This window comes from Desmodus rotundus, chromosome 6 (genome assembly GCF_022682495.2).
Source record: "Desmodus rotundus isolate HL8 chromosome 6, HLdesRot8A.1, whole genome shotgun sequence".
Classification (NCBI taxonomy): Eukaryota; Metazoa; Chordata; class Mammalia; order Chiroptera; family Phyllostomidae; genus Desmodus; species Desmodus rotundus.
In genome coordinates this window covers 132,235,082-132,262,471 of record NC_071392.1, presented here as the reverse complement: position 1 = coordinate 132,262,471, position 27,390 = coordinate 132,235,082, and the positions used below count along the sequence as shown (strand labels likewise).

Below are 27,390 nucleotides of genomic sequence, written 5' to 3'. Positions count from 1 at the left end.
TTCTGTCCCCTTCCATTCCTCAAATTCATGATCATGCTACATTTCAGCTTGCTTCATATTTGAACCCTTATTTTCTTCAACAGCTCCTTCCATTCCAAGATTTCTAATTGCCTTTTCCTTCCTTCCTCCCCTTCCTTCCTTCCTTCCTTCCTTCCTTCTAAAATTTTTTCTTGTTTATGTCATCAACAGAAAACACTAACCATCACAGATCTTCACAAATGCCCAGCCCTTCAATTACAGTAGCTGCTGCAGGGAGCTACTATAATTGAAGGGCTCCATGTTCTCTCTGAAACTGTGCTTCCAGAGGCTTCTGAATTTCTGCTTCCATCTAAATGGCTTATTTGCTGCATCTGTTAGGAATTAGACTCCTGAGGCTCTTTTTCCTTGTACTTCTGGGGTAGGTCAATTGTTTTCTAGATCTCAGGTCTTCTTTTGTTTTGTCCCTCATTTTATCTCAGGAAGGGCTCTGGGAGGCTTTCACAGTGGGTATGTCTGAAAACATTTATTTCTCATTCATGCTTGACTAATATTTTGACTAACTATGACACTTTAGGTTCAATACTTTTCTCCAAGTGGTAAAAGTCACAGGAATATGTCTGGGGCTGGATCTTTCATCCATTGCTTTGTTTTTATCCATCAGTGTCCTCTTATCTGCTTTTTTCTTCATTACTTTATTGTAATCTCAAAGTTCTGGTAAGTATTATACAGATCTTTTTGTTACAGATTTGCTACAGATTTAATTCCTCTTGTACTCCTTTACTTTCATTTTAATGGGACTTTAGGTGGGTAGAGGGTAAATGTATGTGATTAGTCTGCCATTTGGAACTCCACTTCTAGAGACATATATTTGGATTAAAGGAAAGGAGGACCCCTGAAGACAGAAGGACTTGGAGATCCTTGACATACATCACAGGGAAATTGGCTCTTACAGTGCTTACTGGTGGCCCGAAGAGGTAACATCAGGTAACCATGTGTTCTGTTCTTAAGCAAATATGATATCACTTTTCCAGTGGATGGAAATGATTGAGAATGTTTTACTATATTCTGGATTATTTCTATTAGGTCCATGTGTTTTCAGAGTATTAAGTGAAGGTTGGAAATAATAAGGACAGCTTACTATATGAACTCTAAGTGTCTGATACTTCTGGAATGTACCTGGTGCCGGTCAGTAGGCACATCTTACGATTCTTATATTCTAGTGTATTTTGTAGTTGGCATGAGATACATCCTAAACTTAAAAATCATGTTACTTATCTGAGTATGAAAGAATGAAAAGTCAGCCTATGATGGTTTTGCCCAGGCATTGTGTAAGTTTAAGCCTTCCAAAGGAAAGGTGTAAATGGCCTTGGTAAGTTTGGCTTATGATGAGGAATTATGGATTCCTTATTATATAGGATGAAGATATGAGGGTAGAAGGTACTCTGCATCTCCTCTCCAGCAAAGTGGGAAGACTTCAGAGATCTCCCTACCTGACACAATGTGAGATCAGAAGAAATAGCTATGAGGGATTGAGGCACATGAACCTAAGACTGCCCCCATAGAATCATCACACACCCCAGGTTGGCAGCAGAGACCTGTATGGGCCATTGAAGAAAAGCAGAGAAAGAGAGGGTATGTGAGCAGATGCAAGAGTAAGTAAGTAATGCGAACCCTGGGCCAGATGTCTCACAGAATTGATTCCCCAGGCTGTGGATTGAGGCAGTGATGGGAGAGACTGAAGTTGACTAGTACTTAGTTTCCTCCTCTGGTCATCCCAAGAGGGCAGGTCTACCATGTTTGGGAGAATCACATCTACTGGCTCTTCTTTTGCTAGTATCCAAAAATATGGCTCATGCAGCAAATGATTGCTGAGGATGATGGTGCTCCCAAGCCACAAGCCCTTTGGGTGGACATTTGGTACATTGCAGAATGAGAAGTGGCCATTGTACACTTCAGCACCCACCTGTGCCATTACTGGTCTTCCAGATGTCAAAAAGCTAGGGATGTGATTATCCCCCATACACCTTGGGCATGTCTGCTACTGTATAATCCTGGCTCTAGCCTCTGCCCCTTCCAAAGATTTGGCTTCTTTTCCATATTGGAGCTGATGATTCATAGGGATAGCCCTCCCCCAGCCTTCTCCCCACCCTTTGGCTTGGACCCTCAGTCTCCCCTCACCACAATGAAAGAGAAAACTGGAGAAGTTGCAGAAGTCTGGGTCTCTCTTATATGCTCTATCCTCATTAGACAGTGACCATCTCAACCCCAGTCTAAGCCTCATCCCACAAACCCATAGTCAAACCCCACCTCTTGCAGAATCATGGAGATATCTAGTCCCATCTTGGGGGCTTTGGAAGGGTTTGTGTGTAGGTTCTGGGCAGCAGCTTTGTGGCACTGCCTCTCCCAGTGCTGGCTGGAATGGCTCTCCCATAGAAATGCTGTTCCAGAAGTGGCAAGCCTGGAGCATCCTATTTGTCTTATTTGTAACTGTGGCCTCACCCAGAAAGGAACACAGAAGGCTTAAAGAGTGTGTGAGATTTTCCCTTGTATACTAAGAGTTACAACTCTTTCCTATAAACAGTTAAGGTCCAATAAAAGAGAACTGATGTGTTGATAAACTTGATATTATTTCAGTGTAGTTATCTGAATCATCATTGAATTGGTTTTCCAGGGCGGCCGTAGCAAATTACCACATGGTGACTTAAAACAACACGGATTTATTCTCTCACATTTCTAAAGGCCAGAAGTCCCAAATCAATCAAGATTGGTTCCTTCTTGGATGTTCAAACTATACTCTGTTCCATGTCTCCCTCTTAGCTTCATGGCAGTATTTGGCTGGAGGCAGCATATTTCCAATCTTTGCATCCATGGTCATATGGCATTCTCCTTGTGTGTCTGTGTCCAAATTTTCCTCCTCTTATGATATCAGTTTTTGGATTAGAGCCCACCTGAATCCAGTATGATCTCATCTTAATGTGATTATATCTGCCAAGGCTCTATTTCCAAATAGAGTCAAATTCATAGGTAACAAGGGACAAGACCTGAACATATTTTTTGGGGGTGGGCTCATTCACTCCTTAACAATTATGAAAATAAATTGTAAAATGCAGCAAATCTTGCTGTTATTCTTTGAATGACAGCTGTGAAAATTTCCTAGGTTTACCAAGAACCACAACTTTTTCAAATACAGAAAAACTGGCTTAAAAATACTTAAATCAGTGAGAAGTGGAATAACAAATGCTCTTACCTCTCTTAAACTCCTAATTAATGCATGCAAGTAGAAAAAGAGTGGTAAACAAAAGTAATGCTCTATATGGCAAAACAGAGAAATCATATAAACACAAGTATGAAAAATCAGTTCTCTTTCAAAATGATAACCAAAGTTTGTCTCTTGCTTCATCTTATTTTAAGGTGACAAATCTCATTGAAGGGAAAATAGTATTTGAGAATGAACTTTTGCCTTCATAATTCTTTAATTCCTTTTTTCTTTTTTAAACTATGGAATCTCCCAGAGTAGAAATTAATGCTATATCACATAAGCATTCCTATTTTACTCTGTCTCATGTATGTGTTGTACTAAAGTGAGAAGCATCAGAGAACTTTAGTTCATCCAAAAAATGAAACATAAACTTTAATTGAACCTAGCAGAACATTCCTGTTTCATCCTGGTATGTCTGGAACACATGCTCAGCTCCATTGTCCCTGCTGTGTTGTTCTTCAGCTTTGAATAAAACTGAAGCAGGAAAAAAGGCATGTTTGCAAATAAAAGGAATCCAGCTACTTTCATTAAGTTCCTCTGAATTAATATCTTATACCATATTGGGGGGAATTTCAAAAGAAGACATTTCGGGAAGGGAAAGGCAATGCTTTTAATGAAAAATCCAGGAAACTAGAGGAATGTCAGGCCTGCTTCACTGAGCACTTGTAAACATGCATATATAGTAAATGATTTAGATTAAAACTAATAGCAGTATCACATAATTGAAAACAAGGCCAAGAGAGGGTTTAGGGTTAAGGTTAGCTTGTCATTTCAATGTCATACCTTGACATTGTTGTACAGGTCCATGCAAGGATTACTGAGTAATCTAGGGAGTGTATATCTCTGTTTGACTCACTATTATTGATTAAGGTCTTAGAATGTTAACCTGTGGGTGTTGTCTGAAACAGGCAAATAACTTCTTTCAGGTAAAAGATCATTGTATGTTGTGGTTTGGTTGACCTGAAGTTCATTAACTAGCCTTATACCCAGCACTCTGAATACCCAGGTCCTCAAAGTGCTCTGAACCAGCTTCACCATCTTGCTGGTATTTCAGGAACCTGTAACCAGTAGACAAAATAAATTCTAAAAATAAAGAAGTGGGCATTTGGTTTGATCCCATCAGTGGTTAGCATAATGGTGACTGAGCAGAGCACAAGCTTAGTATCTAGCATTTAAGAAGCACATCTTCCTCAATCATATGAGAGAGAGAAAGCATCTGACATATATCATAAAGATACGAAACTAAGTGAATGTTTTCTTTAGCAAGAATTTAAAAATGTTAATTTTATGTTGAAAACACATGTGCACATCTCATTTTAGCTGACATGTACTCATGGATTATAAGTACCTGGAAAACCACTGCAAGGATTGTGAGATTCTTTGTTACATTTCATTTCAAGTTTTGTATGCAGTTTTCTGGAATCAGTCACTGGATTGATTGTCTCAACAAATCAGATATGACATCATCAAATTCAGCTTTGAATAAACAAGGAGTTATGTAAAGAAAAAAATGTGATTCATGTAAATGTGGATGTATTCATGGAAATAATTCAACTTATGATTTAAATGGCATATATGTCAAAACTATAGTCTTAAATCTTCCTCTCTCCTGTTACAAAAATGAAGACCAAAACCAAAATTAATATTAACTATGACTATTTATATTTAAAATCTCTACAACTTGGTGTTTGCTAAATTGAGGTTCAATGAAAACTTCTTGAGTTAACAGACTACTGGGTATACTTTATTAAGGAAATAAGTGTCCTGCAGTAAGCTATCTGAAAGATTTTGGTGGAGTTTTATTATTATGCCCTGTGTTTTTAAACTAAGCAGAAATTTCAATGGGAAATCAATTCTGGGGGATGGCAAATTTATCTTGTGCACATTGCTAATCTCTGCTCATCCACAGCCTTAGTTCCTGACTTTTTTGGCATCTCTGCAGATGCCCACATCTTTGGATGATGATGCAATGATGCAATGGACACATGGTTTTTTTGTTTTGTTTTGTTTTGTTTTGTTTTGTTTTTTAATCTTTCCCTGAGGACATTTTTCATTGCTTTGAGAGAGAGAGAAAGGGAGAGAGAGGAACATTGATTGGTTGCCTCCTATATGTGTCCGGACCTGGGGATTGCACACACCCATGCCTGGATGGGAGATCGAATCCACAACCTAGGTGTGTGCCCTGACCTGAAATCAAACCCACAACCACTTGGTATGGGAGGACACTCCAACCAACTGAGCCACACAGGCCAGGGTGACATGTCGATTTTTATTTATCAAAGAAAAGTTGGCTAAATCCAACCCATTCCTGCAGATGTATCATAATACACAGCTGGATATTTGGAAACATTTCAAAGATCCATTGACCTGTTTTCATACAAGAGTTTTGGAGTCAGGTAGATGGTGTGTGTGTATGTGCATGTTGAGCTATTATAGAAAATATGAAAATAAATGAGAGTCATTAATTAGTACGAGACTACTCATAATTCAACATGGAAATATCCCATCTATTTCAAAATAGTTTATGAAAATGTATCAAAATACTTGGATAATTATCTATTAATGGGATAATTATGCTATTTTGAGAGGATCAAAATAAATCTTTAACAGAACAACATCACCATCACCAATTTCCCACTTTTATTTTTTCCTAATAATCTGAATATTTTCATGAACAATTAGGTAAAGTTCTAAGGCTTACATTTGGTTATATTTATTGCAAGTTGGATGTTATTCTCATTTTATGTGCCACGATTGAAAACTACCTGGATTTTACAATATTATTACACCCTCCCCCAGTTTTCTTTTTAACACTTAGGCTTTTCTTTGAAGCCTGGGTGCTTAAAATGAGTTCAGATGTGCATGTGCTGTTTGGGATAGAAAGAGTCCTTAGTGTGTAAATTTATGACTGCAAACAACAAATTTTGAAGCAACAGACTTAGGAAAACATAATGAGCAGCCTTCGGGTCTTTCTAGGTATAAGTTTTGTACCTATAAAAATATGCTCTCCCTAAAAGGCACTTTTCTTTGGGAAGGGGAAAAGCCATCTGGAAATGTCCCACTGTGGCCCGTCAGTGTACCTGAGGCCACCTGAGGGGCATGTGTGTGGACAGCAGCACTGGACCAAGTTGAAAACTCAATTCCCAGAAAAAGAAAACTTTCTGGAGGTACCTTCTTATGGGGTCAAGTAGAATGTGTTCAGGAGGAGGTGCAAGCTCCAGCGTGTGCCTTCCCTTATTTTGGGCCACAGAGATGTCCCCCTTGTGCATGAGATCACAGCCTGGGTAGTTTACTGAAACCAGCACATCCCGAAAATTACTGAGAGGGTTTTTCTGATGATACTGACGGGTTTGGGATACTGACAAAAAGTTCTTCCCTCACACCCATCTCAACCCCTCCCAAAGGAATCCCAGCACAGTGGAAGCCGCACAAACAGTGACATCAACAGTTCTGCATCACTGATATAGAAACACATTCTCAATCAACAATTCAAGACAGAAATCAGACAAGTGCTCATTTCAGAAAGGAAACTTTCTCAGTTCCTAGGCTGGCAGCCATTGTGCATGGAACATGGAAACTCTACCTCATCCCAGAATTTTGTCTCTGAGACAAATGATCTGGTTTCTAAAGATTTCACAGCAAATACATTTTTTAAAAAATCAAACTTCAGATCAAATGTCTTTGATTAGAATAAAACTAATTAAGACTAGTATAACAAAACATTTCATGTAAAAGGATCTTATGCTTTGTAAGCACCAATCAGCATAATGAAAATTCTCTCTCTGATGTCCAGAATATACTTACAAAAATGCACAAATAAGGTAATAAAACATTTTTAGATGTAAATACTCAAAACAAAGCTAAGTATCTAGTATTTTTCTATCACCTGGGAATACATTTTTAAATAGTTAAATAAATGTTGGTGCTATTTTTCTTTTAGTTTCTATAAATCAATTAATGATGAGTTTCAGGTGGAAACCTGATTGTTCATTCATCTCAGTTCACTTTTAGATGTGGGTAATTATTTCTTGAGAGTCATACAGGACAAGAACATGACTTGTTGTGACTAAGTGTCACTGTCTCTTTTAAGGGACTGGGCTTGGGAAGTCTTAATTTTCACAACTGAAAACTAGCAAAATCAGACTGGATGGTGACCTTCAGCACTGCTGAAGGACATTAGTACCTCGCATGTCCGGCTGAAAGAAAGAATCCTAACATAATGCCACATGTATTCTACAGGACAACAGATTGAAAGACAATTCAAGATTTAGAGGGGATCCATGATTTGCCACTTCATACTTGTAATCCACCAGACATTTACCAGCTTTCCAGGTGAGTCTACCCAGAAACAGAAGGGCAAATACCTGGCCTCTTGGTGACTGCGATCTTCTTCCCTTGCAGGCATAATCCTCAGTGTCAAATAGACAACATTCCAGAATCCAAGGAGAAAGTAATGTGCACTGATCAAGGAAGGATACCGAACAGAGAAGTTTATTTTACACTATCTGTCCAAGAAAACAATTGCCATAAACCAGTGCAAAATGTGCAACAGAATCAATAAGTGTGTCTTAGCTCTGAGAGCCCAAATTGGTGATTTCCTCTCCCAGTCCTCCATCAGGCAGGTGCCCCATTGGCTAATGCTCACCTTGTTTCATACTCTTGACAGAGACATTCAACCAATTTGTAGCAGGTTATTTTTACAATTCATACCAGAATGTGTACAAGGGACAGGGAAAACCATACCGAATAGATTATTAGTGATCAGTGCTTAAAGTAAATATAGGGGGAGCACGGGCAAGAATCCACAGTTTCAATAAATACAAGTGAAACAAGCATGGGTGGGTCTCAACTGGTGGAATTAGTCTGCATAATAATTCAGCGTCATACAAAATCTAACGGGCTGTTGAGCAGTGATTGGCTACAACATTCACAATAACTTATGCCCTTGAGGAAGTCTGTATTAAACACATTCTGTGGTTTCAAAGATGTCAGTTCTGTTTTCTCCTTCCCTTGCCATCCTTCCAGGAGGGGATGGGTAGAGCCGGGAAGCTTGGCTGTGGCATCCTGGAGGAAGGACACTGGCCCAAGAGCCAGCTGTCAGGGTCCAGTGTACTCAGTACCGAGTGGCAAATTGGGACTTTATTGATGATGTCTGTGCAAAGTGTGCTTCTCTCCATTTTCCAAGAAACCAGTGTCTGCAACTCCTGCACAGAAAGCAGTGTGGCCTCGGAGTCACTCCCTGTCACCCCAAATGTCAAGCCATGAAAGCACATCTCAGGTACTCACAGGTTGGGAAGCTTCTGCTGCTAACTGCCTGGCACGTCACAGATGGATGTTTAACCAGGGCCCCTCGACAAAGGCCTCAGGCAGGCTAGAACTATTGCTTGAGAGACTAGAAAGAACCTAGTGACAAAATGAAGGTCATAATGGATATGTGGGAAGCTGTTTTCTTTCTCAGAAAAACTTGCACCCCCTAGGAAACACCTACAGGACTCTGGGGGCATCCTTAGGTATGAAATGTCATGTATCTGTTCCCAGTGGCCTAGCTCAGCTGTTCCTCTAATAAGCACTAGATCCACGCATGTTCCAACATGCATGGGATTTGATCCCAAGACAAGCAGGGACAACCTGTGGATCACCCACTAATCCAGAGCCCAGTGGAAGAAGATGCAAGAGGAGCTCTCTCCATCTCTGGAAGAAAAGGAGTGAAAGGGAGAGCCTCTCCTCCCCCACGAAGTGAAACAACCCCCCAAAACCTAGTAACCTAGGAATCACCTCAAAACATAACAAAATCCCAAACACTCCCTATAATCAATGTACCCTCTCCTTATTAACTCTTTAACAGTCTCAGGTCATAAATTAGGTTAGTCTTTCATCCAATAACTTAAAAAAGGAGGAGAAATTGTAATACGTTTTGTCTGGCTTGGGCCAGTTAGCAGCCAGTTTTCTAGAATCTCAGTCACTGTTCTGGAGCTTGAAAAATTCAGGCAGATGGCAAAAGTCTTCACATAGAGGCGGCAGGAAGGGGTGGGCAAGAGAGGTTGGGTGGCCGGGAGAACATGAGGAGGTGGAGGAGGGAAGGGGCAGGGAGAGCCTGAGCCACCGAGGCAGGTGTGGAAGCTGGTGAACAGCGTGGGAGAGATGGAAGCCCCGGCCCTGGGGGCCCCTGTGACTCGGCGTGCATCCGGGTCTTGTATTGCACAGAAAAGAAGGAACTGAGCCTTGGTAGGCAGCTCAGTAGATCAATGTTCCCCACACATGGGCAAGTTCACAAAAGTGAACACGTTGAACTCTGTCATGATGGAGAAGCACAGGAACACACCATACAGAAAAAGGCACCCACATCCGAGCTTCTTGTCCAGCTGCCACTTGTTCAGATGAACGCCAAACACCTGCAATACACAGGGAGGTCAGAGGGCAGCAGCCAGAGGGTCAAGCAGGGCGCTGATTCTCTCTGGGCCCATAAAGTCCATCTCTCACATTGCAGAACGTAAGAACATCAAAATCAAGAAGAGGGGAAGTCAGAACCTGCTGGTTGTGGGAAAGTCCCTTTAAAAAGTCATAAGGTTGGGAGTAACATACATAGTCATAGCTGTCCCCACTCCTCCCCTGGATTCCAACTCTGCACTGCTCTGTGCTGGCACCTGGGCTGACACTTCCCTCTTGTCCCAAGCAGACCCTAGCTCTCCCTGAGGACACCAGCCCACAAATGGTGGCTGCATCTCTTCAAGTTCCTGTGCCCGGAGGCCAGGAGGTTGTTCTCCTTGCTCCTCATTGCTGCTTCTATAGCCTTTTCCTTCTTTTCTCCTGAAAAGCATTGGGCTTGGAATCTAAAGTCTCCTGACAGTCACACTCTACTCTCCTAGATGGAGTCAACCCTGGGTGCTCCTTGCATTCCTCAGAGCCTTAAGTTCCTGCTCACTGCCACTCCTGTCATTGGTACTCCTGTCATTCTTCTTTGTGATTTAACTATTGACCAAGGGGATCTTCCCAATACCACTTCTCTGAGTTCTTGTCCTCCACCCTATCTCAGCCCCTCACTCTTCACCTGTGCTATAATGACTAGCCACACATGCATCCAGATTTAAATGTAAATCGAATAAAATTAGAAACTCAGTTCCTCAGTTGCACCAACCACATTTCAAGTGTTTAATATCCACAGGAGGCCAGTGGCTACTGTCCAGAGCAGACAAAGGACATTGCCAGCATTGTGGAAAGTTCTACTGGACAGCCCTACAGCCTAGAGTTTGTCAAACATCCCACTTTCTGCCAGCAACCTCTTGTCTTTCCTGCTTGCTCTATTTTGATACCCCAACTCCCACAGCTCTGAAGACCCCATGACCCAAAATTCATTGGAACTACCACTGTTTAACTGCACTTCACCCATCTTGTGCCCCTTTCCCTCCTTATCCCTCTAAGTTCCTCCAGCAATTGCTATAGTCACTATAGTCATTACAGTGCTATCATCACTCCTGGCATCCACCTTCATTCCTTGGCCTCTCTAGCTTTGTTGTCCCTGCTGGCTAAGCCACAGCCCTTTGGTTCAAGCCAAGCTCCCATATACTCCAGGCTGCTTCCTTGCAGCTAACCCAGGCTGGAGGAAAATGCCAGTCAGGCTGATGGGTCTCACTTTAAATTTAAGACCACAAACCTTAAGTGGGCCATAATGCCTTATGGCAGTCATCCCACATTTCCTAGTCCACCATCTCTCCCTTTCCTAGGTGGCTATTTCACACCTCTCCTCTCTCCTCAAACCCCCAACACTCCCTTCTCTACTCTCACTCTCAGTTTATGACCTTGTTCCCATTTCACAGGGCTCCCACCACCACATCTACTTGCCCATCTTTTCTCCTGTTAGTGAGGACCTACCGTCTACATCCTGTCCACGACCCTGTTCACAGCCCACTCCTCCACCTGAGCATGACACCCTACCTCCTTGTACTGCTTAAGGAAGTGATTCCAGCAATTGCCTCTTTTATCTCCATTCCCCCACCCCATCCCTGGATTATTCCAAACATCATACAAGAATGCTGCTAGCTCTCTCATCTATACTTTTTCTGGATTTCCATTCTTTCCTTGCTTTATAGCAAGGTAACTTGAAAATGTTGTAAATAGCAGCTGCTTCCAATTTTTCTCCTCCCATTCTCCGTTAACTTATTCTACTCAACCTTTGCCCCATCACTTTGCAAGCCACCTTGTCAAGAGCACCGATGATTCTCTATTTCTAACCCTAATGGCCACTCCACCTTGAAGCACTGTCTCCACATGGCTTCTGGTTGCCACACTCTTCTGGTTTTGGTTTCCCTCTTACTCTCTGAATGCTCTTCCTCTGTTTCTTTTGGGGTTTTATCCTCATCATCCTGACTCAGATCTTGGTGCTCTTTTCTTTCCTGTTTATCTATGCTCATTCCCTTGGTGAACTCTTCCAATTGCATGGCCTGAAACACCATCTACCTTTTGGTGTCTGCAGCTTCGACATTTCTCCTGAATTCAGACTCATCTTTCCAATGGCTTTCTTGACCTCTTCCCTTGAATGTCAAATAGGCACTGCAAGCTTATGTTTGAAATTGTTCTTATTCTCCAAACTAATTTCTCTTCAGTCTTTCGGTAGCCTCATTCAGGTAGCCCAGGTAGTGGTTAGCCACATTTCCTTTAAATTGCACAACTATGCACAGCACAAGGAGAAGTATGTTGCTATGAGCATGCGCTCCATCAGACGGCTTTCTCCTCTGTAATTTGGTGTCAACTTCTCCATTGTCATCAGTACAAAGGGGCTAATATTAGTGACTACCTCATGGAGGTGTGGTGAGCTCCAAATGAAAAAATACATGCAAAACATTAAGCACAATGTGTGGCTATTATACGTATCATAACCCTGAGTCATATGACCTGAAGAACCTCTAAACTATAAGAGAATAAATTATATAGATTTTCACTTTTGTGTAAGGCAGTATTAACCTTGACATTTGACTCCCATCTTGATTCTGTAAATTACCTTTCCTACTTCCTGCCTGTACTTCTGACTTCTCATTTTCTATCATATGTATGTTAACATGGTAGGTATAATTCAGTTAATATTTCTTCAAAAATTTCAGGAAAGAACATATGGTGTCTCAATGTTTAATGTGGAAATGCAACAGCATACTTGTATGTTAGTGAATATTTTGTATGGGTAAGTCCATGTGTTGGTACAAATTTGTTTGAACAATATGTGTCAGTTGGGTTGGGATATTAAATTGTACAAAGGGATAGAGAAAAATGGCCAAGACAGTGGAATGGCTTAAAAGTGAATGGTCAATAAAATATATTCTTAGTTGCTGAGTGTTGGTCAGACCCATGGATTTATGAAGATGTTTAGTAAACTGGAATAGTCAGTTAACTGAAATCTACCCTTCTGTGACTAATTTTTCATAAAAAGTGGGATCTCCTCTTTGTTTTTGATAAAATGATTTGTGTTTGACATGAGACAAGGCCTTGCTTCTGAGAGGAGGCTGCCTCTTTTCAGTAAGAGAGAGAGGACTTTCTAGTGGGACGTTGGGATCCACTTCTAGAAGAAACAGTTACAAAAGAGACAGAACATCTGGAGGCCAATTGTCCTGATCCACCAGGAGGCCAAGCCCATCTGGTGTCCAAACAAACTCTGTAGCCAAAGAACCCCAGGGGGTGTGGGGGAGGAAGAACATGGGAGCTCAAAAGTGAGGAGAGAACTGTAAACCTACTGTGACAAAGACAGAGGCCAGCAGCAGGCCCACGGAGTAGATCAGTCCCCTGCTGTTCAGCCGAATCTGTAACAAAAGGATCAAAGAGAATTAGCTTTCTGAAAAGTCCTGTTTAGTGTGGGGCACTCAAGGATCTCTGAGTAAGTCCAAATCTCTCCTCTAGGAAGAAAAACAAAAAGCGGCCTCTGCAGCCACGCTATACAGCTTGTAGTAGAAATGTGAACTTTCCTAAAACACCCAGTGTACGTCCTGTTCTGGTCCACTCTCGGCCCAGTCCCATGCTTCCCTCCAGTAGTGGTGGCTGCTGGACTACCCATGACTACTTGAATTCTCCATGTGTATTGCCCAATTCTTGTTGCCCACAAGGCTTCCCTGTGGACCTCATCTCCAGGGAGTTTCATAAGTTTCACAACATGGGTAATGGAACTATATTTTGAACAATATTGCTAAAGTTTTTAATCTCTTTTGCATTAAAACGTCTGTGAGCTTCACCCTAACTTGATACAAATAGGAGAGTGAAGGTTGCTATTATGAACAAGCAAAAAGATTTAACATTCTGTTTCTGATATACATAAAAGGATTTTGTATGGTTTATTTTTCACAATAATACAGTGGGGCTAACAGCCAAACTTTGGAGAGAAAGAAAGAAACAATTTTTGGAATTATTATAGAACAGTGCTGTCCAGTAGAACTTTCTGCAGTGACAGAAACACTCTACATCTGTGCTATCCCATATAGTAGCTATTAGGAACATGTGGCTGTTCAGCACTTGAAATGGGGCTCATGCAATAGAAGAACAAAAATTTTAAACTTATCTTTAATAAAATTAAATTTATATTTAAAAAGCCATGTGTGATTAGTGGCTACAGTACTGGGCAGAGCAGGTGGAGAATATTAAAAGGCCAACCTGGCCAAAAAAGATCGTAGCATTTCTGTAGTGTAGACAGGATGCCCCTTTACTTTGACCTAGGTCATGAGGCCACTGTCCTGAAAGTGGAGGCATTTCTTAGAGCAGCTCTGCTCACAGATGCTCCCTGGACTAGCACCAGCAGTACGACCTGGGAGCTGGTTAGAAATGCAGGCTCTCAGGCCCCACCTGCCCTTCTGTATCAGAAACCGTAATGGGGGCAGGGCATCAATCTGTGTTTTAACAAACCCTCCAGGGGCTTAAAACCACTGACTTAGAGAAAGCATTGTACTAAGGCTAAATTTGGTTCTGGGGATGGGCCTTTGACATTCAGTTTTCACCAGTTCCCTTGGAAAGTCTTATGTGTATCTAGGTTTGGAGACCACAACCCTCCCTGCCTCCCATAACCACCACCAATGTACACCTTGCTGCTGTGAGTCAAAGGCTCACCTGTGTTCACAGAAAGAAAAGCAAGGCAGGTTGATCATTTACATCAGAGAACAAAGTGGTGATTATTAGGAGTGGTTTGGGGTCCTTCTGACATGGTCCACGGTACCTCTTGCCACCCTTTCATCAGTTCATTCCTGGAGTGTAGGTGTGTGAACAAGTGGGTATCTCTCTATAGGTGGGTGTGTTTGGTTCATCTTTTGGTGACAGGACACCACATGCCCTAAACAGCCAACCCTTTTTGTGTGAACAGGGAACATAACATCTCACTAAGCAATGTTCACTGGACTCTTCCTTCTGCCTGCATAATCAATCAGCGTGAGCTAAACATCTGTTCGGCTCCAACCACCAAATGCCTTCCTAAGAACAAAGGACTCAAATCTTGTCTCCGTAACACTAGAGCAATGGGTTGACCTAGGGAATTCAGTGTGGAAAAATGAGGAATCAGCCACTCCATCCAGTTGGTAGCTGAACTTCCTGCTAACCCTCAGCCTGACTGTGGATAGTGTTTCCTCCTTTCATCAGTTTTGATGGAGTAAAGAGGCTAATATCCATTAGTATATTACAAATACTTATGCTAAAAGAGATTCTCTGCCCCCAAAGTATTCTGTCCCACTGACTCTGACAATCCCACCTTTACCCTGGCGAGTGTCTAAAGGGAGAGAAGGGCTCTACAGAACAAGATGGCAGCTCCATGCAGTGAGAAACAGTCTGCTGTGGCTGTCCTCAGTCACGTGGTCCTTGGGTCAACCCTGAAACTGAACACACACTCAGAAACACTTTGGGCTCTTAATTTTAATGCTGCATGGACTCTTCTGAGAATGGGGCCAGTGCACTCCCAGCCCATCTCACTCTGAGCTCCAGGGTTGAATTCTTGTCAGCAACAACAGGTGAGTAAAATGATTTCCTGCCCTTAAGAAACTGAGAGCCAGTGAGAGCAGAGCTGCAAGCAGGAAAATTCTTTGGTGAAGCTTTTTCAAATGACCTTTACTTTTTGTACAGTCACATGAAGTCCTAAAGAACAGTGCTGCTAAAATTCTAAACATGGCTCTAAATACTAAATACAATTAACTTTTGTGTGGTTCCTGAGTATTTTTCACCTTTTTTCTGCAGCTTCCTTTGGCAAAGGGCTGGCACATGTGCCCAAGGTTGTATTTGTTTGTCATTCTTTTTTTTTAATCCTCACTGAGGACATTTTTTTTTTCATTGCATTTAGAGAGAGAGAAGTGTGTGTATGTGGTGGGGAGGGGCAGGGAGAGAGACAGAGAATGTGAAAAACATTATTTGCCTCCCATACACATACTGACTGGGGAACGAACCCACAACCTTTCAGTGCACAGGATGACACTGCAACCTCCTGAGCCACATTGGCCAGGGCTTGTTTGTCATTCTTAATTAGGGGCCTGGGCTCTTAAAGCCTGTATTGATTCCTTGTTATCTGACTCCCACACTTCCGTGTGGAGGGAAGGTCAGGAATTAGTGTTCCTTCAGTTGCCTCTGGCCCAACTGGAAAGCTTCCTAGCCACTGGAAACCATGGATGGTTTGGGGCAGGAGCTGACAAACTATGACCCATGGGCCAAATCTGGGCCATTGCCTGTTTTTTTAAATAAAATTTTATAAGCACTGAGCTCACTCATTAACATACTGACAGAGCTATTCTTACGCTACAATGGCAGAGCTGAGTATTTGGACGGTGACTGTATAGCCCATGGCCCACAGTGCTTAAAATATTTCCTTTCTGTCCCTTTCCAGAAAAAGTCTGCCAACCCCTGGTTTATAGAGCATAGGCTCAGTCCCAGCCTGGTCTCTGAATCTCACCTACTGTATAGTCATGGATAAATGAGTCACTCGCCTGATGTATAGTCATGGACAAGTGAGGATATGACTTCCCTAAGCCTCAGATTTCTGATGTATAAAATGGAAATAATACATTTCCCACCTTATGGGGTGGTTGTGAGGATTAACTAAATTAATCCAGGTTAAACTTGAGCAGGATCTGGTGGAGAATAAATTCTTGGTAAATGTGGGCAGTTACTCTCCACCCAGTCAGGAGCTGCCTATGCCCACTTCCCTGGCACCCCTGGCTCCTCCTTTCCATGGATGACAAACATGAGGAGAATGGGGACCATGTCTGGCTTTATCCTCCACCTGGCACAGGTCTGAGTGCAGACCATGTGCTTAATATGTCACTGATAAGTGAATAATGAGTACTCTTGAGGTAGCATTTCAAATGTGGTTTACAAAAGGGCCATTGTTTCTGTGGGGCAGAGTGGACTGGTCGGAGAGAGGCTAGCAGCAGAGAGACCCTGGATGCCACTCCTGGATGATGTTCCAGAAACAATGTGGCCCCTGCTCAATATTTGCTGTTTCTTGTCCCAATTTTTTATGAGAGTGTATAGTTTTTTTTCCTCAACATTTTATTTTGTAAGTTTTCAACCATTCAATAAAGTCAAAAGATACTGTCTTATTTTTATTTTTCTAATTTTTTGTTTAACTGTTATTATTATTATTATTATTTATTTTACATTTTTTATTGTTATTCTATTACAGTTGTCCCAACTTTTCCCCCTTTACCCTCCACAGCCCATCCCACTCCCTGCTTCCACCATCAATTTTGACACTGTTGTTCATGTCTGTGGGTCATTCTGAAAGATACCATCTTATTTTTTATAAACTGCAACATAAGCTGCAGATACTAGTACACTTCATTCCTAAACACTTCAACTGGCATCTGGTAAGTGTTAAGTAGGGTTCAATTGTGGTTCACAGGTCTTTTACTTTCAGATACAATTTCCATATGGTAAAATTTACAAATCATAGTTTCACCATTCAATGTGTTATGAAAAACATGTACACCCATGTAACCCAAACTGCAGCCATGACTTACAGCACTTCCATTCCCCCCAGAAAGTTCTCTTGTCCCCTCTGTCTCACCTAAGGACAATCACTGCTCTAAGTGTCTCTGTTATAGGTTGGTTTAGTCTGCTCTAGAATTTTCATAAAAGTGGAATCCTAGAGTATACACTCTTTTATGCAAGGATTCTCTTAAAGAGTCCTTCATGTTTTTCATTGCATCAACAGCTAATTCCTTATACAGCATAAATATACCACAGTTTATTTAATTATTCTCTTGTTGATGGACATCTGGGCTGCTTTCAGCTTTGGGCTATCAGCAAGTATTGATTTTATAAGTCACAAACAAAATGAAGAGACCTACAATGGCTCAACAATAAGGAAACTATTAATGAATAGAATGAACACAACCAGGGACTCTGCTAAGACTTCAGAGGCTCGCTTTCGCACCCTAGCATCCTGTCTGTAGGTGGGCACCTGGAGCCTCTCCAAACTGCAGTTCACCTTTTCTCAGCATGCTCCTGTCTCCCTTTTGGGACCTTCTGTCTAGTCAGTTGGGACACTCACCTCTTTCCCACTTCTACTCTGCCCATCTTCCCAAAGTCCTTTCACCTCTTTTAAGTTTGATGGGTTTTTGCTGGCCCTGTTCCTCACCTGAAGTTGATCTCTGTCACATTCTTTGCCTGGGTCACCTTTTTACCTCCCCAGCTAGTCCCAATGCAGAGGGCAGACACCTGGGTCCTAAAATTTTCCTCATGCCATACAGCACCTAACTGCCCTGCTGGCTCCACACACCAGGCTTAAATGACCATTTGCAGGTGATGCTGAGCATGCGTGTATCTGTGCACATATGTGTGTGCTCGCCTTGGAGGCAATGAGGCTGGGTGGAAAAGAGCAAGAGTGGACAACTAGGTGGATTGACTGACCATGGTGAATGGTAACTTTAAGCTGATTTTTTCAAGCAACAAAGTGAGAGGAAACCAAAAATAATTTTTAATTGAGGCATAATTTGCATACAGTAAAACAGATTTTTATCCATCAAGTGTATATTGGATAAGTTTTGACAAATGCATGTAGCCATATAAGCCACATCTCAGTGAGAGTATAAAACATTTCCATTACCCAATAACTTTCCTCGAGGGCAGCAAATCTAACTCATCTCCCTCAAAAACTAGTTTCTTGGGTGTAGTGAGCCAGACAACATCTCTGGGCTATCTTTGGGAAAGACTCTGAGCTCTAACTATGCATAGTATTGATCTAAACAATTGTTTCCTTGCTTCCTCCCTCACAGAAGCAAAGCTCCCACCAAGCACAAATGCAGAAAATCTCCATGGCAATGCCCATCTGAGAGCATGCAAGGTGTAACTGGATTGTTCAACCACAACATTTAATGTTTTTATTTCCTGCCTTCAAAAATACGCATTTTCATTCTACAATTCCTTCTTGGCAGGTGTTGCAGAGTAACAGAAGGCTGACTGGTTCCAAAATCAACAGAAATTTAGCCCACAGTATATGTGTATTTTTCACAGGATACATAGAGACCCATTCATACCTAGTTTCATGTGTGTATGTGATTTATAAAATGGAATCCTACACAGTTTTGGGATCTAAAGACCCCAGCCTCAAAGATTCTGATTTGCCCATAGAAAGTTTAAAATCTTGCTATGGTTTGAGCCTTGCTCTACCCAACCAGTGAATTCTTTTAAGAAAAACAAGAAGCCCCTGGAGTTTTGCTAATTTATTTATAACTTGGAACATGTGTTGTATGTCACTTTGCATTTTCAGATTTGGGTAATTTGAACATTTGTGTGGGCACAGGTACCAAATGGATGTGTCTAGCCTTGACTTTACATTGTAAAATATCACTGGATGGAAATCTCTTTCCTTGAACAATTAAATGAGGTAAGAAAGTGATAAAGCCTACAGAAAAAAAGCACTTTAATGGTAGCTGGTGCCTCTCCTTTCCAGAGTGCTCTCATAAAACACAGGTTGTGTGAATGAAGGGTGCCACTTAGTAGATCCTGAAAGCTCAGAGGGCCACCTGGCAGGCCTGACAAGCTCAGTGACTGAAAGTAACCACACACAATGGTCTCATCATAAATTCCTAACTGAGCAGGACATGGCTAGTAGTCACGTCCCAGGCCTGGGGCTTCCTTAGCAAAGGTCAGTCTTTACGTTATTGAGCCCTGCCCATTGTTCTTAGGTATCTAGGATAACACACCTTTAAAATGTCAGAGTAATTGTCTCTTCCAGATCCCTTAAAGGCACAACTGCAGGCCCAGAGCACAAGATCACCACAGCAGGGGACCGCAGAACCCCTCATTGTTATCTTATTCCCCATATACCATCTCTATGTGCTGTAAATGTTAACTGTCTGGTACCCAACAATATAAAGGAAGCAAGTGTCTCTACATTTTGCTTTTTATACAATCGTAGATATTTCCCTGCTTTGCTTTCTTCTGCCTCCTTAATCTACCATCAATGGATTTCGTGTACCTTCCTTATGTTTTCTCCTTTGATTCTAAATGTGTAAAGTGAGCAGCAAAACCACCACCATTCTCTGGAGCATTTTCTTAATCCATTGAGATCTTGCTTCTTGGCATTTCCTCAAAATTTTGGCTCAAATAAATTTTTATAGTTTTTCTACAGGTTTGGACCTTTCATCAATAGTTGCACTGAATTCTAGTGGCAACTCTGTGAGGTAAGTAGGGTGGCTTTTGTCTTCCCATCTAAAGATAAGACAACTAAGGCTCAAAGAAGTTAACCATTTAGCTAAGGTATGATTCTGGTCACAATTCCAACTTGTGTGTGTGAATGTGTATGTGTATTTTCCCCACACCTCCAAGCAACTCTGTGACACCAGATGGGTGCTCTACAGTTGAACTCAATTTCTACACTATTTGCCTGCAGATAGTGTCAGGTCCTGTAGGAGAACTCAAGAGTTAAAGATTTTAGCCTTTGCTATAGTTGATAGGCTTAAGTGATTAATACATGTGGAAAGCTGTTATTCCAAGACCTGGAATGCATGACCTATGTGACTCCAGGAGGTCAACAAACAAATCAACCTTTGTGTCCCAGGGGGTCTACAAGCAATGGAGATGGCATCTGACCCTTATGTTCTAGGGAGGGAACACCCATGATGCAGATAAAGAATTGTTGATCAACAGATAAAGAAATACTAGGAAAATCACCTCTGGACTGCACCTGTTTTTCCCACCCCCCTAATCTACACTCTTCTCTTTAGAAAAGGGTCAGAGCTTGAAATGAGATGTTAAGACAGTTTTTGAGGGTACATAACCCACTGTGTTCTCAGATCAGTGGTCATCTGAATAAAGCACCCATAAAGATTCAATCTTTGTCTCTACATGTTGGTTGTGGTAGTGACAGGAAGCATGACTGCTGACTTCCAGTTTCAGTCCCACAGGACAGTCCTACAAGACAACCTCTCACTTTAATGCCAGTTGTAAGACCAGGTTGTCACATCTGCTTCCTTGAGTTGGGTTAATTTCCTAGGGTTGCTCACAGAACGCAGAGAAACATTTTAGTTACTACAGTTCTACTTTATTATAAAGGATATAACTCAGGAACAGCCAGATAGAAGAGATGCATAGGACAAAGTATGGGGAAAGGGGGAGGAGCTTCCATGCTGTCTGAGCAAGTCATTCTTTCTGAATCTCCACAAGTTCACCAACCTGGAAGTTCCCCGAGCCTTGTCCTTTTGAGTTTTTATGGAGACTTCATTATATAGGTGTGATTAATAAAATCATTGGCTATTGGGATTGATTCAGACTCTAGCCTCTCCCCTTCCTTGAGGTTTGGGTGGGACTGAAAATTCAAACCCTCTAATCACATGGTCTGTTTTCCTGGTACCCTGCCCTCATTCTCAGGTGAGGTCTAAAAGTCACCATTAACATAACAAAATATGTCTTTATAGCTCTTATTACCTAGGAAATTCCAAGGGTTTTAGGAGCTCTATGCTAGAAACTGGGATGAAGACCAAATGCATATTTCTTATTATAAATCATAGTATCACACAAGACCAGGAGGCTAGTAAGAAGTCAAGTTTACACTTAGACTTGGGCTTTAGACTGTAAATTCTAGACTCTTTGCACCCTGCAGAGTACAGGAAAAAGGCCAGCATCCCCTTCACCCCTTAGGAACTCTCAAAAGTGGCATCTGGACCTTTTTAGTAGCAGATGCTGTTGGGACCCCATCTGTACCTTACCCCTCACTATTTTGGTGAGGTCAACTGCTTCCTAAAAGCCAGTGCCAGCATCTGTGACTGAGGGCTTTTTCCTGAACCCTGTAAGTGCCAAGCTGCCTTCCACCGATGACTCTCTGGGGTGGATACATAAAAACCCCAGCTCCCCTGCCCCTCAGATGGTATTATTCTTGGACAGGGGTTGCATCATTTCCCAGAGCTCCCCCAGGACTCAGCTCTAGTTGCACAATGAAGTATGGGGCTTGTTAATACTCCTGCCCTTGGCTGCCTTCTCTTCCCACCTCACCTCCCCACTCTCCTTCAGGACTTTCTTGCCCCTGTTAAATAAACCCTTCACTCTAAATCCTTGTCTCAGGATTGAATGGTTTCTGGGGGAGCTAAACTTTGACACACAGTAAGATAAAACAGCTTCAGGTGTTGGTGACTTAGGTAAGCCCTTCCACTGGGGGCCCGGTGAAGATCCTGATCCCTAAGTATCACCTTATTTTCCTGGCATAGCACCTGAAATCCAATGGTCAAGATTCACCTTAAGGGTATTAGGTAGTGTCACTTAGCTCCCAGGAACTTCGTTAGAACAACCTCAAGAAGAATCATTTATTAACATGTCACCCAACCATCTCCAAGTTACCTTTCCAGGTCTCCTGGGAATAGTGTGCAAACTGGCCCTGGCAGTGGCATTCTGGTGTTCTGCTGATTTCCATGTATCAGTACTATCCCCACAGTCTACTGCAAGCTATCAACATGGCCTCACTGAAGGTGGGATTAGGAATAGCTGCAAAATCTCTTCTTGTGAGCCTGTTGGAACTGGCTCCAGCACCTCCCTGTTCCTGGGGGTTGGAGCAGGTGTTTAGAGAAGAAAGAAAACAACTGGTTCTGGCAGTTGAGTCAGTGTCCAGGTATTAGGAACTGATTTAGGAATGCTTGCTAGAAATGTGAGAAAGAAAGATGCGGAAGGCATCGAGAATGATTGAGTCATTCCACAGAGGCCCTCTGCTGGGTGCCGGGGAGTACTGACTAAGATGCAGGTCCTGTCCTCACACCCTCAGTGAGAGCTGGGGCAGACATGCACATCAGAGATGAAAAACCCATGTGATTCCAGAAGTAATTTGGCTGAGGGTAGGTTTCTTAAAGACGGTGATTGCTGGGTTCTCAGAGCTGGCCTCAGATGAAGAATCTTGGAAAAAGCCCTGATATATGTATGTGGCTACACCATCCTTTTTTTTCTTTTTTAATCCTCACCTGAGGACATTTTTTTCACTGCTGAGACAGAGAGAGAGAGAGAGAGAGAGAGAGAGAGAGAGAGAGAGAGAGAGAGAGAGGCAGACAGATATCAATGTGAGAGAGAAACATCAACTGGTTGCCTTCTTGCATGCACCCTGACTGAGGATCAAACCTGCAACCTGGGAGTATGCCCTGACAAGGAATCAAACCTGTCTTTTGGACTGTGGGATGACACTCCAATCAACTGAGCCTCACCAGTCAGGGCTACGGCATCCTTTTTGAAACATTCTCCTGAACCCAGTTTCTCCTGATTCTCCCCCTTTCTGGCTGATCCCTCCTCAGTCTCCTTCATTGGATGTTTTTTCTCTACCATGACATCAGGATATGGTTCTAGGCTTTCTTCTCTATCTACATTTACGTCTTTCATGAGCTTTGTACTTTAAAAAGCATATAATGCTATTATTCCCAAGTTCATACCTGCAGCCCATACCTCACCTTTGAACTTCAGACACATTTATTCCACTGCCTACTTGCTATCTCCACCTGGATTACCCTCGGACATGTGAGACTTAATCTGTTCTAAATGGAACCCTTGACATTTCCTCTTAAATATGTTCCCTACCCCCCATGATGTCTTCCTCATTTCCATGAATGGCACCATAATACACTTAGTTGCTCAAGCAAAGAACTAGAAGTTTCCTTCTACTTTTCTCTTTATCTTTTCCCTTCTCTGTATCCATCAGAAAATATCATCGACTCTTCCTTTAAAATCTCCTTTTCTCTCCATCTATTCTCTCATCAGTTTAGCCATGTCATCAGCATCTCTTGTTACCAGCTCCTGACTTTTCTCCTTTTTCCCCTGCCTTCACCTAATGCATTTACAAATCTGATCTTAAAATGTAAAGTGAATCATGCCATTACTTTGCTAAACTCCTCAATGGTAGTTAGAAAACAATCCAAACTTTTTACAATGCCAAGAAAATCTAGGATGACCAGGTCTTTGTCTTGACCCACCTCACCTCCCCATTAGCAGATGATTAGGGGCTGATGTGAAATCCACCCCTAGATCCTACTGCTTCTTTTTCTGAAGTTTCTTGCTTCACCTTCCACCATTCTACAGCTTTTCTGTTACTACCAAGGCAGAGTGAATTGCTGGTCTCAATTGCCCTCTCCTATATTAGAGTTATATGTCCACCCTCTGGTGGGCAGCAGTATTTCCCTACTTCCTGAATGTGGGTTTGGCCATGTAATATGCTGTGCCCAATGGGATATTAGTGGACTTAACAAAAACCCAGGTTCAAAATGCATTTCCATGATTGAGGTGACCTCTTGTGCTCCCTCTTCTCATCATGAGAAGGATGTGTCTTAAGGAAGTCAGTGGTTCAAAGAGGTTAAGAGACACGTGGAGCAGACCCATCTGAAGCTTGGGGCCAAGTCTGGATCAGCCAGTCAACTCACAGATGTATGAAAAAGAAATATATAATAATGGAACTAGGCTACTGAGTTTTGGGGTGGTTTGTTATACAATATTATGGTAGCAACAGCTAACTGATACAACTACCCTAGTGTAGGTCACTATATTTCCTCTGTCCTGCCAGTGCCTTATTAATTCGTGATGTTGCTGTCAGCCTAGTCTGGCTCCAGTCCCTTTTCCATGTGGTAGTCAGAATATTCTTAATAAAAGGCAGACACAGTGAAAGGCACAAGTCCCTCTCTAATATCCTTCATTCCTTCCATTATCATGGCTCACAATGTCCTTTGCCACATAGCTGCTCTCTCTAGTTTTATTCCTGCCACTTCCCACTGCCCACACCTTAACCCTGGCCACAGGAGCTGCCCTTGGTATATGAAGTTTTCTCATATCTTGGTCTTCTACAGGCTATTCCTTCTGCTTAAAAAAAAAAAATCCTCTCATTCTTGTTACCTGCTTGGCTCTGAAAATCAGCTATTCAGAAGTGTTACTTCCTCACAAGAATTCCAGGTCCCCTAACTCCTGCCATAAAATGCCACACACGGCCACAATTCCTGATTCCTGCACCAGCCCTTGACAGAACATGCCACACTTTGCTCTGGATTTTTTGCATACCTTTCTCCCTCCAGGGGCTGTAGTTCCATGGGCACAGAAAGTTGTTTGTCCTGCTCGTAGCAGCATCCCGAACAACTGTTACAGCTTAGCACACAGTATGCATTCAGTTAATGTTTAATCAGAAAAAGAATGAACTAGGTAGAAAGTGTAGTGTGAGGACGTTTCTGGTCACATTTTCTTTTTTACTTCTGTGGATTCTTGAGTCAGGTGAGCTGTCACTTGGAAAAAAAAAAAGACAGGCTCTCTTTCTCCCTGTTACGTCCAGGATTTCTTTTGCATTTTTAAGCTGGAGCTCAGAAATCTGAGTTTTGCTCTGGCTTCCTGGAGCTTGCCTGGTGACTTTCTTAGTTCTGTTGTGCATGTGGAACATTGCCAAAAGAGGACGAAAAGTGTTCATTTTCCAAACTTTGACCTTTAGAAATACTTTTTTAAAAATTTCATGCACTTAAATAGCTGGCTGGCTTCTGAGAAAGCCACAAGTGCTAAGAAATGTCAAAATCTGTAAAACTGCATTCATTCTTTGCTTTCCAATGCAGAAAACAGCTGTCTCAATGGTAATTATCCAATAATTATGACTTGGAAATCCCATCTAGTCAAGATAAAAAATTGTTTCAGAATTGTCAGCAGGTCCCTTGTGAGGGCAGGGGAGGCCACTAAACCCACACAGAAGTCTGCTCAGTTCTGATGTCAGAGACACAGATAGCTGTCACGTGGTTACAGCCATGCTAATGGAAGGCAGCCCCTGAATGTCCTTCTGGAAATGAAGCCTCTCTCCCAGGAAAACCTGGAGGTGGAGAAGAAGGAAGGCAAAAATGCTTGTGGCAAATAAGCCCCTAAATTTGCTTTTCCATGAACCTGGAACTATTTTTCCAAGTAACTCTGCATCTCTTGGCATGAAGTTACACAATGATGCTCCCAGATGTGGCTGGGCGTAGGTGGCTGGCACTGGGGGGCCTGATGAGAGCCAGGGAGGGACCCGGGGACTGTATAAACAGGTAATCCTCATAAAAGAATTCAGAACGTCCCTCCAACCTTCAGGCAGAAACCCACTGTAGACTTATCACATACCATGGCTGAGAGTAATGAGGATTTTAAGCTGCACAGGATCTATGGAGATTTTTAGAACAGGAATCAGGAGGTCAGGGATTCTCTCCTCTTCCAGATCCTTCTATCTTTACATGAAGTTAAAGAGCTTACTTTAGCCTTGATATACATATCCTGTCCTCTCTTCTAGCAAAGATTCAAACTCAGGGATGGTTCTGCTGCAGTGATGACCCGTGTGCACAATGGCTACTGTGGCACGATTTCCTTTTGGTCTCTGGGGCTTGGGGAGAGAAACAAATCTCACTGTCTTCTCTCTGCCTCTTTCTAGCTATGCCATTTGACCTTTCTGGGCCTTGGCTTCCTGATCTGCACAAGGTGATTTAGAACAGCATAGCACTTAGAATGCAACCTGTGACCTCTGCTCACCTCACCCCTGTATTTGTGCTGCCCTAGCCTTCCTTCTATTCTCAGACACAGCCTGCTTCAGTGTCTTTGCACTTGCAGTCCCCTCCACACACCCAACCCTTTTTTGTCATTTGCCACTCAGCACAGAACTTATACACCTCCTTTTCCAATGAATCTAGAGTGATAAGTTCTTCCTACTCTCTATCACATCACCTGTCTTATAGGTTTCAATAGGATTTTGTTCTCCAAATTTAGTGCACCTATGTATTTGTCACTCATGGCTTATCTGTTTGCCCTAAGCTGATGCACTGTCTAAGAAGGAGGGTCTAGTCCATCTTGTTTGTTTTGTATTCCCAGTGCCTCACCAAGTTCTTGGCACGGAGTAGGTTCATGATAACCACTGACTAAAGAAATAATCCTTGCCTAATTTGGCTGCTGTCAGGATTAGATGATATCATGTGTGCATGGTGTCCCTAGAGTGCCTGGCACATAGTAGGTACTCAGTGAATGCTAAGCTCTTCTTATTGCTGTTTTGTCTATCCCCTGTTCTTTTCTCAGGTCAGCTTAGTCCTACATTCTGCTGTGCTCACACAGTTTCCTCCCCAGCTGAGGTGATGTTGATAAGAAACTTAGGATCCATCCATCCAGCCAGCTGGCAAATATTTTTTGAGTGCATTTTAAGTTCCAGTCACTGTGCTGGGCACAGAGGAAATGATGCATGAGACTGACATAGTTCCTGCTCCCAGGGAAATTGCCTCTCTGATGGAGACTCAGACAAAGAGGCAAAGGAAAGCTTTGATGAAAGCTACTGAAAACACAGAAGTGACACCTGACCCAAACTTGGGAGAATACAGTTGACATCTAAGCTGACACTTGAAGAATGAGCTGGAGAGACAATGAGAGCCCCTGGTCAGAGTCCCTTTACCCCTCTGTGAAATGGTCTTGTTCCAAGAGCCATGTTCTGGGACACCTGACTTAGGACAACTAAAAGATACAGATTGGTTGGGTCAAATATTGGGCAACTAGTTTGCTCTAACATTACTGGGCAAAGAAGTCGTGTGTACAAGTAAAGCTTTCCAGAAAATTGAAGTCCACCTCTTTACATGCCAGCACCTTAATTGTTTTTGATGAGAATATTTCATTCTTAACTTTTTCTTGCTGACTCAGAATCACCACGATTCTATTTCAATTAAAGTTGGGTATGCTAGATTGCTGTATTCCAAAACAGTGATTATCCTCACTTTCAG

The 27,390-nt window shown here is 42.3% G+C and overlaps 1 protein-coding gene across 2 annotated transcripts in view; it reads right to left on the bottom strand.

Moving 5' to 3' along the window:
* Positions 1 to 7,713: 7,713 nt before the first annotated feature.
* SLC24A3 (solute carrier family 24 member 3) overlaps positions 7,714 to 27,390 on the bottom strand; it is a 543,873-nt gene continuing 524,196 nt past the window's right edge. For both annotated transcript variants that reach the window (XM_053926044.2, XM_024559437.4), the window contains 2 exons: positions 12,958 to 13,023; positions 7,714 to 9,630 (listed from right to left, as the gene is read on the bottom strand). In XM_053926044.2, coding sequence (XP_053782019.1) covers positions 9,481 to 9,630; positions 12,958 to 13,023 — 216 coding nt within the window. In that variant the 3' untranslated portion in view covers positions 7,714 to 9,480. The remainder of the gene's footprint in view (positions 9,631 to 12,957; positions 13,024 to 27,390) is intronic.